Source organism: Mytilus galloprovincialis, chromosome 9 (genome assembly GCF_965363235.1).
Source record: "Mytilus galloprovincialis chromosome 9, xbMytGall1.hap1.1, whole genome shotgun sequence".
In the NCBI taxonomy this organism is placed as follows: domain Eukaryota; kingdom Metazoa; phylum Mollusca; class Bivalvia; order Mytilida; family Mytilidae; genus Mytilus; species Mytilus galloprovincialis.
In genome coordinates this window covers 85,434,161-85,453,600 of record NC_134846.1, presented here as the reverse complement: position 1 = coordinate 85,453,600, position 19,440 = coordinate 85,434,161, and the positions used below count along the sequence as shown (strand labels likewise).

At 32.8% G+C, this 19,440-nt stretch overlaps 1 protein-coding gene and 1 long non-coding RNA gene across 2 annotated transcripts; one reads left to right on the top strand and one right to left on the bottom strand.

The window, feature by feature from the left end:
- Positions 1–425: 425 nt before the first annotated feature.
- LOC143046216 (uncharacterized) lies at positions 426–11,809 on the bottom strand. The gene is made up of 3 exons (XR_012969096.1): positions 11,705–11,809; positions 3,338–3,453; positions 426–996 (listed from the first exon to the last, which is right to left on the bottom strand). It is a non-coding gene; the product is annotated as an uncharacterized LOC143046216 (long non-coding RNA).
- LOC143046215 (uncharacterized) lies at positions 7,817–10,772 on the top strand. The gene is made up of 2 exons (XM_076219258.1): positions 7,817–8,160; positions 8,954–10,772. Exons 1-2 carry the CDS (start codon positions 7,968–7,970, stop codon positions 10,339–10,341), a joined length of 1,581 nt encoding a protein of 526 aa, XP_076075373.1. The 5' UTR covers positions 7,817–7,967; the 3' UTR covers positions 10,342–10,772.
- Positions 11,810–19,440: the final 7,631 nt, after the last annotated feature.

Here is a 19,440-nt window from a genome sequence, read left to right as displayed (position 1 = left end):
TAGAATGTAGGTTTCACTTTGACGACGGAAATTTTTTTAATGAATTATTCAGAAATACAACAAACTACCACATTTACCTTAATATTTACTGAAAATTCATTCAGCTGGATTCACTACACGATTACAAGCTAGGAAAATCGGCCCAAAATCTGACTGTTCAATTTATAAATATATATATTCTACACAATTCATACACACTTCTAAAAATATCCCAAATGAAGAAAAATACCTGAAATTCAATTCAACTAACTATTGCTTTTTTTTCCATTGACCAACTAGAGATAGTATAAAAAAGAAGATGTGGTATGATTGCCAATGAGACAACTGTCCACAAGAGCCCAACATGATAGACCTATCCAAAAGTTAAGACTTCTTTTTTCTTACAATGTACATGTAGCTACATGAACCAATAAAAAAAATAATAGTTTGTTTCTGAATTTTTAATTTGTATTCCAAATTTTAGTCTTTAGTTGGTTGTATACATTGTACATGTCATTCCAAATGTTGGTTTTCTGCCCTCTAATCAGCTGGGCAATTTGCGCAATTGTTTCTGCATACATGTAGTTGGTATAGGTAATGTTTTCTACTCTAGCTCAGTCAATATAGTACACTGGATATGTAGGATGGCTTGTTTCGAAGCTAAGACATTTTCACATATATGTGGTTAAATTTTCGGAATACGAAGTGCGATTTTTTTTCACACAACAATTTCTTTGAAAATTTAAAACTTTGAATACATTAAAAAAAACTCCATAGTTTTTACATATTTATACTATGATCCTCTACTTTCCAGATCAACACAAATGGTAAAAGCTCAGTCACTTGTTAAAAATGAAACATGTTCAATATCACTACAGAGACAATTTTTGTTTACACACAACTTTTGTGTTCCTCATTTGATGGCGCATTAGTTCCTCATTTGATGGCGCATTAGTTCCTCATTTGGAGGCGCATCAGGAATATTGACCCAGCTGGTCTTGTGTTGGTTTCAGATCTCTGAAAAAAAATCATAAATCATAAAATACAAAAAAATAAATTGATCCCAACTTATGAATTACAGCAGTTCTTAACAAGAATGTGTCCCCAGTACACGAATGCCCCACTCGCACTATCATTTTCTATGTTCAATGGACCGTGAAATTGGGGTAAACCCTCTAATTTGGCATTAAAATTAAAAAGATCATATCATAGGGAACATGTATACTAAGTTTGAAGTCGATTGGACTTCAACTTCATCAAAAACTACCTTGACCAAAAACTTTAACCTGAAGCGGGACAGACGGACGAACGAACGCACAGACCAGAAAACATAATGCCCCTCTACTATCGAAGGTGGATCGTAGGTGGGGCATAAAAATTATCCTGTGTTTAAACATAATCAATATTTTTTCTATTGCTGGTCCTATGATAAACTGCAGATTCATAATTATGTTGTGTTGTTACTGAGATGTTTGTATCTTTGCCAATTATACACATTTTGATGATGTATGTCAGAAATTTAACACAATTTCAACAGTATATAATTATTCATAACTTATGATTAACCTTTGTTTTTATTTAAAAAATAAATTTGTTGTTAAATTGAACATGTGTTAATAAAATTATGTCTGTTCCAGAAAATACTATGTCCGCCCCTAAGGGACAGCCCTAAGCCCTTTTTTTTTTTTTAAATCCCAGCACCGACAGAATTAAAAATTAATAAGAACAACACTCCCTTTGCATTTTGGTTTTTCATACACAACCACCCCCAAATAAATTTAAGAAAAGAGCTTTCCCTGGGGGCATAATTTTTTCTGGAGCAACCAGTGGTTATTCTACAAATAATAATGAGTCCAAATAATTAATAAAGGAAGTTTGGTTTCACAATATTGTCATTTTTCAATTAATTTAAGATATGCAAAGGATTCTACCTTAATAAATTTAGAATGTACATCGATACAACAAGACCTCATCAGGGTTGGCAAAGTATTACCCGCCCGGGAAAACCCAGGCGGGAATTCCCGGGTTTTCCCGGGCTGGGCAATACTCTAGGAAATGGGTAATACTGGGTAATACTGGGCAATAAGACTTTTTAAGCTTATTTTAACACAAAATAGTAAAGTCTTGTTGTAGTTTCATAGTATTATAGCTAAATATATACATTTTATACAGATAACCATTGATAGTCATGTTTATTGAAAATTGAAAATTCAATTTCATTCTTTTCTCCACTACTTCTTTGTAGGCAGAATACAAAATTTGAATATTTTAGGATTATTAATACCTTGTTAATTTCCATGTATTGTTTCAACTATCCAAACTTTTAAAAAAATGCATTTTATAGCAGTGTTTATGTGAATTATAAATTTAAATGTCTATGCAATCATATTGCTAAATAAACACCCTACAGGGTCAAGTCATTAACCCTTATAGAAATGAAAAGGCTGAATATTGTTATATAAACATATCAATGTCCTAATCTGAATAATTACTTCTAATTAGTGATGTACATATAAATTATGCAAAAGCAATTTTTCTATACATTTTCTTGTTAATTCTTAATGTAAGATATATACATTTGAAAAATGAATTCTTTGAATTTATGTTAACAGTTTGGCCAATCTAGACAAGAGTGTGATTTAATAGACTTCCAGAAGAGAATTATTGATAAAGGCCTTTTCCATTAATATTTGTGTAATGTGTGCCTTAGTACATGTTTACTTGTCTCATAGTTGCAAAAATAGTACTTTTTCAAATGTATTATACACCTTGTATTATCACTCTCAAACAAGTAAACTAATTTATAAATCAAAATGTGTTTATAAATTTATATCTTAAATGTATTGCAATTGAGTTTGATCACTGAATTCTCTTTAAAATTCAGGCCAGTATTTTATATTACCCAGTTTTGCCCAGTATTACCCATTAAAACCCAGTAAAACCCGGGTTTTCCCAGTATTTCCCACTGGGCTGGGCAATACTCATAAAACCCGGGTTTTTGCCAACCCTGGACCTCATAGCATATGCCAATGAACGCAATCTATAAAATCAACAAATTATAATTTGATAAATAAAATTAATATAAAAAGAATGTGTCCATGAGCCACAAATGATCTTATCAAACTTAGTTTAAAGGACATATCTAGAGAACAGTAAAGCAGATGCTCTCCAAATTCAAACTCTGCGTTTTATGATAATAAGCGTTGTGTATTGGTTTCATAACATGTGGTTTATGCAAACGTTAGATAACAGAATCCAATTTTGAGTTCAATGTACATGTATGTACGTACAGTACAAGAGTTAAACTATATCACTCAGTTAAGGAGGACAGAAAAAGAGCTGATCAACTGATGTTTACCTTTTTAAAATCTTGGTCCAAATTTTTGAGCTGGTGCATGCTTAAATGTTACATGGTTACTGCAATGATTTCCTCAACCTCAGACACATTGGATCTGTGGATTTATATACAAGACTCTGGAAAAAAAATTAATCAAAGCACTGTAAGCGCTGTAGGCAGTTAACCAAAAACCAAGCCAAACATAATTATAAAGTATATTTTTTTCATGGTCATAGAGTCTGCAGTGATACAAGTTTGCAATGATTGCAGTTCTTCTAGTCGATAGTGAATGGACTTGCTTCCATGGAAAGAAAACTGAGTTTGTGTTCAACAGTACAAAAGTTATGAGACACACATCAGACAAATTTTTACTACTACAGGGATTAAAGGTTAGGTCTGTCTAACCTGTCCATAGTAAATGTAAATGTCCCCCACATTCACCCCAAGTCTATGATTTCTGAGTTTGGAATAAAATGACAGGTAATTATAAAAACAGTTGGTCAAACATTCTTCGGCTTGAAAGATATGTTTTCTTTAAAATGAGCCATATGAAAATGAAAATTTTTATAGGACCAGAAATAATTCAAATTATAATTAAGGTAAATTCTTTAAACCTACTAATTATTTTCCATCAATAAAATTTTTTAATTATCAAAAAAATGATTGTAACATAATGCTGTTACGAAGTCTTCCAAACAAAGTTCCCATAATTATTCATTCCCATGGTCGCCTGAAATTGGACAAGGTCTAGTACACGTTGGTTAGGTCTAGCAAAGTGACATGCATATGTGACGTCCATGAGATTGACATTGTATGTCATTCAATCTTTTTGAAATGACAAACACGAATGAATATGGTTTAGTTTAGGAGTTGGTATTTCAATCTTATACAAGTTCTCAAAACACACACAAGAGGGGGTGGGTGACCCTAGGGACTACCCTTATATTTCATTTAATATGTTATCTTGTCCCATACATATAAGTTCTCAAACAGGAGGGTGTACAGTGACCATAGGGACCCCCTTATAATTCATTTGATTTGTAATATTGTCCCATACATAAAATATATTGTTTAAGATTGTGGATCTCGACCGTTATAAATTCTCAAACAGAAAGGGGTAGAGTGGCCCCACGAACTCCACCTATATTTCATATGATTTGTTATATTGTCCCATACATGAATATATATGGTTTAGGGGTGGGGATCTCGACCGTTTCCAAGTTCTCAAATAGGAGGGGTGGGGTTACCCGCAGGGAATCCCCCTATATTTCATTTGATTAGTTAAACTGTCCCCTACATGAAGATATATGGTTTAGGGGTGGGGATCTCGACCGTTACCAAGTTCTCAAACAGGAGGGGTGGGGTGACCCCCAGGGACTCCACCTATATTTCATTTGATTATATATATATATTGTCCCATACATGAATAAATATGGTTTAGGGGTGGGGATCTTGACTGTTTCCAAGTTCTAAAACATGGAGGGGTGGGGTGATCCTAGGGACTTCCCCTATATTTCATTTGATTAGTTATTTAGTCTCTGACATACATGAATGTATATGGTTGAGGGGTGGGGATCTCATCCGTTTCAAAGTTATCAAACAGGAGGAGGTAGAGTGGCCCAATGGACTCCACCTATATATCATATGATTTGCTTACATTCAGGTATCATATAATATAGTTGCACTATTTGTGCCTGTCCCAAGTCAGGAGCCTGTAATTCAGTGGTTGTCGTTTGTTTATGTGTTACATATTTGTTTTTTGTTATTTTTTTTTTTTATATAAATAGGGCCGTTAGTTTTCTCGTTTGAATTGTTTTACATTGTCTTATCGGGGCCTTTTATAGCTGACTATAGTGTATGGGCTTTGCTCCTTGTTGAAACCATACGATGACCTATAGCTGTTAATGTCTGTGTCATTTTGGTCTCTTGTGGATAGTTGTCTCATTGGCAATCATACCACATCTTTTTTTTTTTAATAAGAAAGTTCCAGCTATTTTAAATGACCTATCAAAATGGAGAAGAAAAAAATACCCCTTGAAATTGCAGTAATATGTTTAACTTTAAAAGCATCTAACATGCATTACCAACATTTATCACTGATAAAGAAAATTTATACTGTTACCAGGAACATATATATTGTCAGATAAACTGTTCCCAGCTGTCACATTGTATTGGATTTTGACATTAAAATTGGTGTACAAAATATTTTCTGCTTTTTCTTTCTTTTACATATATGTTTTGGTTTTCAATTCTAGTGTTTATATTTCTTTACCATGCAAAGATGTATTTTGTCACCTGTCTGGATTTTTTAGTTAATAGCCAAAACCCGGGATTACCCTTATCCGCTTCCGGAATCGGATCCGATATTGTAATTGTCTTCTCGCGGCAGCCATTTTGTTTTCAATGTTGTTTTTGACAGATAGTGAGATACGATTTTACTCGGATTTACACATTATATGTCGGCGATTTTCTGTATAAAGCTAGCGGTTGAACAAATTTAACATCGCTGTCATAAATAGTAATGATGAAAATAAGTTTGAGATCGTTTATTAGATCGAAACTTTGGTAAAAACGTTTGCAAAGTTATTTTTTTATTTTCTTTTAAGGTCCGTCGGGCATGTCGGGCGTAGCTAGTAACCAAGTAGAAAGTCCGACTGCAAAAGTGGAATGTCGCAGACCTCGGACAATCGCTAATTTGAACCCCTGCGTCCAAATTGAAAAGATACGAAAATTTCGTCTTCTAATTTAAAATTGCCGCCAACAGTGTGATCAGTTGAACTTATATTAATAGACTACTGACGTAGTTGACTACGTATTGATGACAAACAATATTCCTACGACTTTTGCAATTTGGGAAATCTTAACTACTTGTCTTTAGAGATTTACGGCGATTAAATATTTCATACATTTGTTCTTTGACATCTTAGCCAAAAGATCAGGGGACAATAAACTACACAAGGATTCCTAATGTGCTCTACTTCCTATGTGCAACTTCAAAACTTTTGGGAAAATCAACGATCATTTAAGGTTTTTCTGGTCATATTTTTTGTAATCCAGAATGAAAAGTATGAAAAAACTGTCCAATAAGTTATAAATAACATAGTAGCCAGCTAGATGATAACAATGGCACGTATTTCAGCATTTATTGGGTAGAACACAAATCCAGGGTGCTCGCATAAGGCAGCTTAACTGCCTAAAAATACATTCAATTATCTTTTATATTCTTCTGTCTGTTTCATATAAAAAAGATGTGGTATGATTGCCAATGAGACAACTCTTTACAAGAGACCACCAAAATGACACAGAAATTAACATTTATAGACAACCGTACGGCCTTCAACAATGAGCAAAGCCCATACCGCATAGCCAGCTATGAAAGGCCCCGAAATGACAATGTGAAACAATTCAAACGAGAAAATTCACCGCCTTATTTATATAAAAAAAATGTATGCATGTTAGTCCAACAAATCTTTAGGAGAACAAAGAGACAAATTTAAATGCATTCCAAAATTCATATGTTTTATGATTGATTACAGCATTGTTTCTGATCACATATTTAGTGATTTTACATGTAGCTCGTCATTGATAAACATGTAGATTTCATACTATAAATTGTACAGCAAAAAAGATGTCCCTATGTACTGTTTTTAACACCTGTAAACTGGGTTTTACCCTGAAAACAAGAAAATTTTACCCAACTATCCTAGTCTACATGTAAATCATTATGACACTTTCAAGACTTGGAAGGCTGTTTTTTTATTTTTTTCTGGGACGCCTTCCTACAACGACCTAGTCCCATTACGACAACTTTGATGGCTATCTTAATTTTTTTCTGTGACGCCTATATTTTACAACATCTTTATTGGCACAATTGTCTATTTCCATGTCAGACCCAGTGATACAATGATTGATCGTTTGTTGCTCAACATCCAGTGGCAAATATTTCATGCATGTTAGCGACGACCCCCAGTGATATATGCAGTATTATCATTAATAGGCCGAGTTGGTAATATGCCAAGTTTGAAATGTGCGGAGTTTGTAATGGACCCAGATATCTAAAGTGCTGAGATGCTTAGCTTCACATTTTCTGATATTGATAACATGGATAAGACTTTTATGCTTCAATGATTATCAAAAAATAACAGAGCAAAAGACACTTGTAGCCTTATTATATAGGGATAGTAGCTCTTGTCACAGATAGAAAACAAGTACTTGTGGCTGTGCACCCCTCCCCCTTTTTTTTTACTTTCTACAGTTATTACTTATTTTTAATTGCATATATCTTCAGAAACAACACAAGTTAATCAAGCAATTTGATAAATGGATTCAAATAACACACATTATGGCTAAAATATCTTGTATCAGTGCAGTATATTGACAGTATAAGAAAACGTATCATATTTCAACACGGTCACGTATAACAGATTTGAAAGAGGCACCCAACACGGTAACAGCTGTTTTATTTTCATCAATTCTGTTATCCGAACATACGGGCATTTTCAAAACGAGTAATCTCCCTTTCCTAGTTACGCCGATTTCCGATGTCAAGGAGGTGAAGCTTTGGTGTATAGATAATAGGGCAGATGCTCATTTTTAATAAAAAATTTGTCGTGAATGCACCTGTGTCTTATATTGTTATTTTAATTGAAACATGCCCAAGTCATGTTGTGCAGTTGGCTGTAAAAATCACAACTTGATGCTGAAAAGATTATCATTCTTTAGATTTCCTAGAAATGCAGACAGACAAATTAAGTGGTTAGCTGCACTTAAAAGAGACAAACCAGACGGTACACCGTGGGTTCCAACAAAACACTCAGTAATATGTAGCGAGCATTTCATCACAGGTAATACATTTGTATTTCACTTCATATGTTTAAAATGATTATTTATAAATTAATTAATTCCTCTGTTTTAAAACACAGATACACGATCTTAACTGTTTTATTTCAACTCACAAACACACACCTTCAAATTTTGTTTTTTTCAGCACTTACCGTCTTGTTATTTTTTAATTCCTAAAGACAAGTTTTTAAAATCCTGTTTTTGAATATTTTTCATTTAATTTAACTTATTTTAAGTCCGTTTGCAATACCTTTAAATATAATTGATGTAAAATAAAACATTTTGAAGTCAAATGGATATTAGAAATTATTTTAATGAATCCCAAGCCATGTGCGATTGTATATCTTGTTTGATTAGCCACGATCGTATTCCTGTTGAAATTAATTGCGATATTAAAATTATAAACATCAAAGATAACAGGTAGATGTGGTCATCTGGCAAAGATAAAATTTACGGAATCAAGCTGTTTTTATAAGGTGCTAACAAGTTGATCAGTCTGATAACATATGAACTGTTTATCTTGAATGGAAACTAATTAACAGGAAGGTGATTCTGACCACATTAACATAAATAAGTATTGTGTTTGCATTAAGACAAGTGAAACCCGAATTTTAAATGTTACCTTGAATTTATTGGTCATTAAAATACGCTGTTTAAAATCAAAACAAATTCAAATAAATAAACCTCTCGATTTGAACTATTTGTATAGTACATGTATTTAAATATATATCTAGACTATATAACCTCTTAGAATTTTTTTCCCATTTACTGAATTGAGTAAATATAATATTTCAGGTAAACCAAATGAAGATCACGATCACCCTGACTATGTGCCTTCTGTGTTCTCCTTTGCTGTAACCAATACAAAGACAGTTCAACAGAAAAAAATAGAGCGTTATGAAAACGTAGCTAAAAGGAAAATCCACTTCACATCACCAGATTTAGCAGTGAAAAGGGTGAAATTTGACCAAAATCTTCCAACCCCTGAATCATGTATTATGTATGAAGCAACACCATGTTCACCTTTAAGACAAAAGAAGGAAAATATAGCAACTTCACCGTTATCACCTATGCCGTATCTTAATAATGCTTTCATGGAATCACCTGCTAGGGGCACGTCTGCCATACACAGACCCGTTACCTCATCTGAACGGGAAATGATTTATAGTGAAATGGACAACTTACGATCAGAACGTGACCGTCTGATACAGGAAAATGATAAACTCTCTTCTCAGATAACAACGCTTAGACTTTCTTCCTCTATCATTGAAAACAATGACGTCAAATCCAATTTTTATACTGGTTTGAAGTGGGATGTTTTCCTGTCCGTATTTACATTTTTACAGACATTTATGACAAGAACGCCTCTAGCAAGTAAATTGTCATTGCGTGATCAATTCTTTGTGACATTAGTTAAATTAAAGTTAGATATGCCGTTTGAGTATATTGCAGACCAATGTGGAATTCCTTCTTCTACTCTTCATGACATGTTCTGGAGGTGGATTGACCTAATGAGTACAAAGCTTGACTTTCTGATACACTGGCCTGATCGTGAAACAATGAAACGTACCTTACCAAGTGTTTTCAAGGTCAAATACCCTCGACTAACATGTATAATAGACTGTTTTGAAATATTTATAGATAGACCAAAAAAATTAAACGCCAGAGCAAAATGCTACTCCAACTATAAAAAGCACAGTACTGTTAAAGTTTTAATTGGCTGTAGCCCTTTAGGTTCAATAACATTTTTATCTGAAGTATGGGGCGGTAGAGTGTCAGACACCGAAATTGTGAGGTCATCTGGGTTTATAAGTTCAATATATCATCACCCAGGTGATCAAATTCTTGCAGATAGAGGCTTTACTCTTCAAGACGACTTTGCCAGTGTATGCTCTGCAGAACTTATAATTCCGGCTTTTACAAAAGGAAAATCACAGTTATCTGCAGAGGAGGTTGAAACATCTCGTAAAATGAGCAGCATCAGAATTCATATTGAGAGAGTGATCGGTTTGATGAAAAACCGGTACAAAATTCTACAAGGGACTATACCAATCAATATGCTTAAATCAACCACCGATGAGGCATCCACCAAGAAGCAAGCTCGAATAGACAAACTCGTCCGCATTTGCGGATCATTAACCAACATGGGGGAAGGAATTGTCTACAATGAAGAAAGTGATTGACAATACCTCTAATTTAGAACATCCTTTTTAGAGTGGCTGAATGATAAATGTTTATTATTTTCAAATATTGACTGTATATACATAGTCAGATAGTAAATAAAAAATATATGTAGTTCTAGGTTACATATATGCATGCACTTATGATCAATATCTGACTGTTGTTGAGTTCAACATTTACAGCTGATTTCCTAAAGCATGTAGAGCAAGACTTAAGTTAACTTGCTTGCTTTGTTTTTATATTGTACAATCATTATGATAACACCCAATTAAATTCAAATATTATATATACAAGTTTAACTATGCCTTTGTGTCAACAATTATACAAACAAAGCAAACAAGCCAACAAAGTTTTCCTTTACATGCATTAGGAAATTTGCTGTAATGGTCTCCAAAAAAAAAAATTATAACAATAAATAACTACAAAAGTTGAACACTGTTATATACGTCTCTGATGGTGACAGGTCCACATGCAAAAGTATTTATTAAGAGCTAGTAACGGGAATGTTTTTACAGTCTTTACATAACCATTGTCCTTTTAATATTCTTTTCATTTTTAAACATTTAAGATGATACCACTGAGTTTTACATTGTGGGTTGTCACAACCAATCATATTCTCCTTTCCATCATCCTTTGATCGGCAGTAGCAATACAATTTATCATTTCTCAAAGGTACTTGTTTAATCTTGTTTTCCAATTGTCTCGTCAATAATTCTGTCATCACATGACGAATGTGAAAATCTTTCAGTTTTGTTATCATATCTTTAATGAAGACGTCATTGCGTAAAATATAAAATATCGCTGTTACCTTTGATGTATAAATTACCAAGTCACATAAATTTACATCATGCACGTACATATGAAGCTGGATTTGATAGTAATATTTGTGTGTAGTCTTCACCTCTCTGCCATTAGCCACAATGCAGGATGAAGGGTCTTTTACATACTCCTGTAATGTCGATTCCTTGTGACTGAACGGACATTTGACCTCAATAACTCTATTTCCGTGACAGGAACAGCTGGCTACAGAGTCAGCACTAGCACCAATAAAAGGGGTTTCTTTAGAAATTAGGAAGCCTGCAGAACTCATATTAAAATGTTGATGTTGTGTCTTCATGGTTGCACTGTACTGATGCAGCGCAACTTTTTCATTTTCTTTACCCCAATGAATTGCAGGTACATGATCAAGTGATTTTGAACTAGAGTTACACAAAGTTTTAAGTAGTGATGGCGCTGGATTGTTGAAATCTGTATGTAAAACACTGTACACTACTGAAGATGTTATTCGACCAATGCGTTGTTCATGCCAAAACTTGTTTTTATCATGGAGAACCTATTTGGTGTAATGTGCAATCATTATTTTACCTTTTTCTTTGTTCTTGAATCTGGATCAAGCTAAATTTCCACTGCAAATTCCTCACTGTTTTCAAAAATCAAGCGACAAAAGTGCGCATGCTCAGACTTTTCATAGTATGCAGCGGTAAAACCCGAGAACTGCTGAACGTTACACTAATCAAATCGTGAAAAACGATTATGAAATCCAAGTGATAAATGATGACAAAATTTTAATGATATATTAAACAATAAATATTTATATGAAATACATATATTAGAACATTAAAATTGGATTTGTAATATTTTCTTTGACATCTTGGTGCAAATTATGTCTGCGGGAAAAAAGGGGGAGTTTTTTTTTTTTAAATCGAAAAAATCGTAAATATATTCTAGTGAAGGGGAATGATCGATATATCCAGGAATACTCATTATGACATACGAAAATTTATACATATGAAATTTTGCAGATTTTGGTTATTATCTTGAATATTATTATAGAAAGAGATAAACTGTAAACAGCAATAATGTTCAGCAAAGTAAGATCTACAAATAAGTCAACATGACCAAAATTATCAGTTGACCCCTTAAGGTGTTATTGCCCTTTATAGTCAATTTTGACCAATTTTTCGTAAATTTTTGTAATCTTTTACAAAAATCTTCTCCTCTGAAACTACTTGGCCAAATTTAACCAAACTTGGCCACAATCATCATTGGGGTATCTAGTTTAAAAATTGTGTGGCGTGACCCGCCAACCAACCAAGATGGCCGCAATGGCTAAAAATAGAACATGGGGGTAAAATGCAGTTTTTGGCTTACAACTCAAAAACCAAAGCATTTAGAGCAAATCTGACGGGGTAAAATTGTTTATCAGGTCAAGATCTATCTACCCTCAAATTTTCAGATGAATCCGACAACCTGTTATTGGGTTGCTGCCCCTGAACTGGTAATTTTAAGGAATTTTTGCTGTTTTTGGCTATTATCTTGAATATTATTATAGATAGAGATAAACTGTAAACAGCAATAATGTTCAGCAAAGTAAGATTTACAAATAAGTCAATATGACCAAAATGGTCAGTTGACCCCTTTAGGAGTTATTGACCTTTATAGTCAATTTTTAACCATTTTTCGTAAATCTTAGTAATCTTATAAAATCTTCTCCTCTGAAACTACTGGGCCAAATTAATCCAAACTTGGCCACAATCATCTCTGGGATATCTAGTTTAAAAAATGTGTGGCGTGACCCGGCCAACCATCCAAGATGGCCGCCATGGCTAAAAATAGAACATAGGGGTAAAATGCAGTTTTTGGCTTATAACTCAAAAACCAAAGCATTTAGAGCAAATCTGACAGCGGTAAAAGTGTTTATCAGGTCAAGATCTATCTACCCTCAAATTTTCAGATGAATCCGACAACCTGTTGTTGGGTTGCTGCCCCTGAATTGGTAATTTTAAGGAAATTTTGCTGTTTTTGGTTATTATCTTGAATATTATTATAGATAGAGATAAACTGTAAACAGCAATAATGTTCAGCAAGGTAAGATCTACAAATAAGTCAGCATGACCAAAATGGTCAGTTGACCCCTGAAGGAGTTATTGCCCTTTATAGTCAATTTTTAACCATTTTTTCATAAATCTTAGTAATCTTTTACAAAAATCTTCTTCTCTGAAACTACTGGGCCAAATTAAACTAAACTTGGCCACAATCATCATTGGGGTAACTTGTTTAAAAAATGTGTGGCGTGACCTGGCCAATCAACCAAAACGGCTGCCACGGCTAATAATAGAACATAGGGGTAAAATGCAGTTTTTGGCTTATAACTCAAAAACCGAAGCATTAAGAGAAAATCTGACAGGGTTTAATTGTTTATCAGGTCAAGATCTATCTGCCCTGATGTTTTCACATTGATCGGACAACTCGTTGTTAGGTTACTGTCCTGAATTGGTAATTTTAAGGAAATTTTGCCGTTTTTTGTTATTATCTTGAATATTATTATAGATAGAGATAAACTGTATACAGCAATAACGTTCAGCAAAATAAGATCTACAAATAAGTTTACATGACCAAAATAGTCAATTGACCCCTTAAGGAGTTATTACCCTTTATAGTTAATTTTTAACATTTTTCATAAATTTTTGTAAATTTTTAGAAAATATTTTCCACTGTAATTACTGGGCCAAGTTCATTATAGATAGAGATAATTGTAGCAACAAGAATGTTCAGTAAAGTAAGATCTACAAACACATCACTATCACCAAAACACAATTATGTCATGAATTTATCCGTGTCCATTGTTTAATATGCACAAGACCAAGGTGAGCGACACAGGCTCTTTGGAGCCTCTAGTTACTATGTGCATAATTTGAAGTAAATTATAAATCTTACACCAATGGAATTTCAAGCACAAGAAATGTTTTTGTTCAACATTTATGTCATCTTTTAACATCAAGAAGTAACTGTTTTTCTCTTGTGTCTGGAAATTGGTAATCAAGTGACAAGAGACACCGAAAAAAAAAAAGGTTTTCATCAGAATTGTTTTTTTTTTTTTATTTTACTTTCAGAGTTACTATGTTATAACATTGTGTGGTCTAGTATTGACATTTTTCTGTTTTAAACTACTGGTTTTGTTTTACCTGCTTGTCTAGAACCCCTTTAATGTTACTATTTAAATTTCTTTGATGATTGTTAAACTGAAATTGAATTCGAAGAATGATAAACAATCAGTTTAGAGATAATATTGACTTTTTCTGGTACATGTAATAGAATATTTTTTGTAATTGTTTAATCTAGGTACATTTTTATCCAAAATTTCTACCACAGCATATTTCCTTTAAAAAAATCTACATTTGAAGGGGAAAGTTATCTTAAAAATATTACAACTAAATATATTACAGCTAATTAACATATGATTAATAATATTTCCAATATTTGATTTTTATTGTGCATATGTGAAATTTGTAGGTATTAAGTTTAAGATACATGTTTTCAATTAGAACCAGGTTCATTTAAATTTTCATGTATACATGTAAAGACATATCACTGAGGAAGGAAATATCTACTGGAAATTTCTGATAAAAAATGCAAGCACAGGTAAAAATTCTTTAATATGATAGGTTTATTTCTAAATATTTTAATGCTTAAAGAAAAAAGCAGATTAAAGGTGAAAATTTCCAAAGTAAATATTAGATTTTCTAGCCTGGAATGTGTAGTATTTACCTGTGTGTACCTGTAAGTCTGGAGATCAAAGAATTATGTAATGATTCCAGATAACATACATGTTTTTTAATTTTCTGTTTGTACTTGTATGACACAATATTAATGCATATGAGTAAAAAGTTCGAACCCTGCGATTGTCAAGTATGCTGTATTCAAATCTTTACATTGAAAAGGATTGTCAGTTTTCCTGCCAAAGGTCAGGGTTCTATTCAGGCACTCTGAGGCTTCCTCCATCTAGAAAAACTGGTGCCACAAAATAGTCAATAGTGGTGTTAGTGTTAAACACCAACTAATCAATCATATGTCAAAGACATTTAATTTAATACATTAAAAATAAGTTTCATCATTGCCCATGTTCAACATGGTTAGAATCTTATGAAACGTTACACTGAGCAAAGTACACTGAACTTAATGTTATATAAGTCTCAGCATTACAGTAGAAAAGTGTAGGGACCTAACCGGTAGGAATTTCAATTTTTGAATTGGGTGATTTATTTAAACAAAAGGTGTTACTGCATATAAAGATGGGCCTGATTTGGAGGGGGACGGATGTCGCATCAGGATTCACGAGTTGATTTTTCATGTCAATCACGATTCACAGAAAATAAATTTTCATGATCAAGGATCACAAAAATATCAAAAAAATAAAATCTGTAGAAAAACGGATCACTTATAGCGAAAATGTGCCGATCACGAAGAACGAAAAAAAACCATCAGGCCCCTCTATAACATGTGCATGAAGGAAATAGCTTTTAAATGCACATTTTCATTACATACCTTCCTATAGGTAAATAAAGTTATATAATGGCATGGATGTGACAATTCTTTGACCTGTAAGCCAGAGTTATTAATTGATAAAGGGCCCTTAACATTATAACAGAATGTAATTCATTGTTATTTGTGTAGAGAATGTAGTATTGCATCAGTTGTATTTCCGCTTGACAGACACATTCCAACAACACATATTTTAAATGCTTATGTTTAATTTATGAAATGATTCTCCGCCTACATTTCCCATGTTAAATCATTCATTCATTTACAATCTTACAACTATACCTTTGAGACATATAATGTTTATCATCGTTATCTATATTTCTATCAATGGTATTTGTTTTGTGTAATTAAATCTATGTTCCAAAAAAATAAAATAAAGACAGTTTTCATTATGTACATCTTGAATAAATGTTAATTGTTTTAAACATGGGTTTTGTTATAATAAGATCTAAATGTATTCATTGACCACTCCTGTTACTGTTGCGGTATCATCCTTGAACTTGGTAGGGGGATTTTGTCATTCCTGCTAAGACTGTGCACATAAATGACTTTAACAAAACATTAAGATTCAAGAGTTGCACACAGACCATAATTGGTATTCAACTGCCTTATGAATTGAAGTTGGCATCTGGCTTTTGCCATGTTCCTTGAGCTTTTAGTCATGGCTCATTGTTATAATTGAAATGTCCTCCTAAAAAAATATAGTTCTAAATAAAGCAAAATTTAAAGGATGGAAAGTATTTTATTGTTGTAATTTAAAATTCAAAGGCCTCTAAGAGAAAAGACATGTTTCAGAACTTTGAACCAAACTTATTTAAACCTGGAATTATATGCTTCCATAACATACTTTCTTCAGAGTATGGACAACATATAAGTGAATAGCAGATAGAGAGTATGATATGTTCTGGCCAATGTAGAATATTTTCTCTTTAAAAATTTGTTATTCCTTTTGGAATTAGATATATCTGTGCTTAAGGACTATCTACAAGCAAATTCTGAAACCCCTGATAATATATATATAAATATCGAAATGGCACAGTGTCATTAGTTTTATTTATAACATATTTCTTTGTATCTAAACAGGTGCAGCAGAGAGTGGCAAGAGTACTTTGGTAAAACAAATGAAGATAATACACCATGATGGATTAAATGAGAATGTTAAATTTGATGTATGCCTTTTTGTGCTACTTTGTTACATTTGTTGTTTATGTAGTGATATTAAGATGATAACACAATATTGACTGTTGTACCCCTATTTTTGACATTTTTACTCTTTGAGTATGTTTGTTTTGTTCATGCATCGTTGACAATGTAATGGAATTTGATGCGACTGTCATACAAGTGAGAGGTTTAGCTAGCTATAAAACCAGGTTCAATCCACCATTTTCTACATTAGAAAATGCCTGTACCAAGTCAGGAATATGACAGTTGTTATCCATTCGTTTGATGTGTTTGGACTTTTGATTTTGCCTTTTGATTTTTGATTTTCCTTTTTGAATTTTCCTCGGAGTTCAGTATTTTTGTGTTTTTACTTTTTTCTCTAATGATGAATTAATGTCGTTTAAGGTAAGAATTTGTTTTAGACAGGAGGATGGATGGTGTTTGCACAGAGAGGAATATGTCTCCTATTACTATACATTATGGTTTCCAGAGATAGCACAGGGAGGGGGTTAACAAGTACATTAGGTCATTAAAATATATGCTGTCCTAAAACTTTGATATTTTCGTTATTTTACTTTTTATACGACCGCAAAAATTCGTATATTGCTATCACGTTGGTGTCGTCGTCTGCGTCGTCGTCGTCGTCGTCGTCTTGCGTCGTCGTCGTCGTCCGAATACTTTTAGTTTTCGCACTCTAACTTTAGTAAAAGTGAATAGAAATCTATGAAATTTTAACACAAGGTTTATGACCACAAAAGGAAGGTTGGGATTGATTGTGGGAGTTTCAGTTCGAACAGTTTAGGAATTAGGGGCCAAAAAAGGGCCCAAATAAGCATTATATTTGGTTTTCACACAATAACTTTAGTATCAGAAAATAGAAATCAATGAAATTTAAACACAAGGTTTATGACCACAAAAGGAAGGTTGGGATTGATTTTGGGAGTTGAGGTCTGAACAGTTTAGGAATTAGGGCCCAAATAAGCATTATTCTTGGTTTTCGCACCATAACTTTAGTATAAGATAATAGAAATCTATGAAATTTAAACACAAGGTTTATGACCACTAAAGGAAGGTTGGGTTGGATTTTGGGAGTTTTGGTCCCAACAGTTTAAGAATAAGGGGCCCAAAGGGTCCAAATTGAACTTTGTTTGATTTCATCAAAAATTGAATAATTGGAGTTCTTTGATATGCCGAATCTAACTGTGTATGTAGATTCTTAATTTTTGATCCCGTTTTCAAATTGGTCTACATTAAGGTCCAAAGGGTCCAAAATTAAACTTAGTTTGATTTGAACAAAAATTGAATCCTTGGGGTTCTTTGATATGCTGAATCTAAAAATGTCCTTAGACTTTTGATTATTGGCCCAGTTTTCAAGTTGATCCAAATCGGGGTCCAAAATTAAACTTTGTTTGATTTCATCAAAAATTGAATAATTGGTGTTCTTTGATATGCCAAATCTAACTGTGTATGTAGATTCTTAATTTTTAGTCCCGTTATCAAATTTGTCTACATTAAAGTCCAAAGGGTCCAAAATTAAACTAAGTTTGATTTTAACAAAAATGGAATTCTTAGGCTTTTTTGATACAGTAAACACTTCATCTGTTGATAGATACTGTGAACGTTTTATGTATATCTTAAATATATTTACCTATGTAAAAAGACGTGCATAGTATCAAATCATAAAAATACAAATTGTTTGGTCTCTAGAAATCTTGTAAGATTTCCGCTGCTATTTTTGCTAAATAGATGCAATTTGGGTACTCGTTGCAATTTAGGTACCGTTACGTTATACATCTTATCCATGAACATTTCTAGAAATTTATCGATGTAATATATGCTTAGATATTCACGGCACAAAATGATGTTACACTTGTCAAGAAAATTACATAACTTTTGCAAGGTGCAGGAATCTAATAACTGTTCTAAAAATGTTAAAGTCATCTTTAATTATTGAAGTTATCTTCCTTTGTCTAGAATTACTAATAAATCAACTACAACCAATGCTTTATACAATGTAATATTTAATGTTACTTCCCACTGATAAATTGAAGCAATCTTTACAATCAGTGCTTACAATATTTTGATTAAATCTACCTTGGTGTTCGGTCAACACGTTTTTGTTATAAAACCATCAATGTTGTCTTCGATAGTCTAGGTTCAGAAATCTACGTAAAGATTACCAAAAGTTATAAGTGATTCATTCCGATATTTTAGAATTAGTTGATGTATGATTGTTAAAAAGTGACAAAACAACGATGGTTTCTGAATGTTAAGAAATTAAGAAATTCATCTCTTGTATATAAATGTTCTGCATTTACCACAATTAAACATTTCTGACACATTTCATTTCACTGAAGTTACAGTATTTCGATTAATGACGTCCTTTTACCATAAACATCATTTTCAATGACAAAATTATGAAGAGCTTTATCTTAAAGCATCTATTTAAACCAGGGTACGATTATCTTTCTTAATCCACGAAGCACATTTACTAAACTAAATATAACTCGGTCAACACTACAACAGTTTTGAATATGCTTCAACGAAGATAATATATTTGTAAAAAGTTTGTGGAATCTCTCTGAAACTGACAATACCACAACAAAAAAGTGTCAGAA

Bases quoted from the DNA above. Each gene is read 5' to 3' on its own strand.
- LOC143046215 (XM_076219258.1), top strand. From the start codon at position 7,968: ATGCCCAAGTCATGTTGTGCAGTTGGCTGTAAAAATCACAACTTGATG. The intron at 8,161-8,953 runs GTAATACATTTG...ATAATATTTCAG, and splicing joins TAGCGAGCATTTCATCACAG to GTAAACCAAATGAAGATCAC.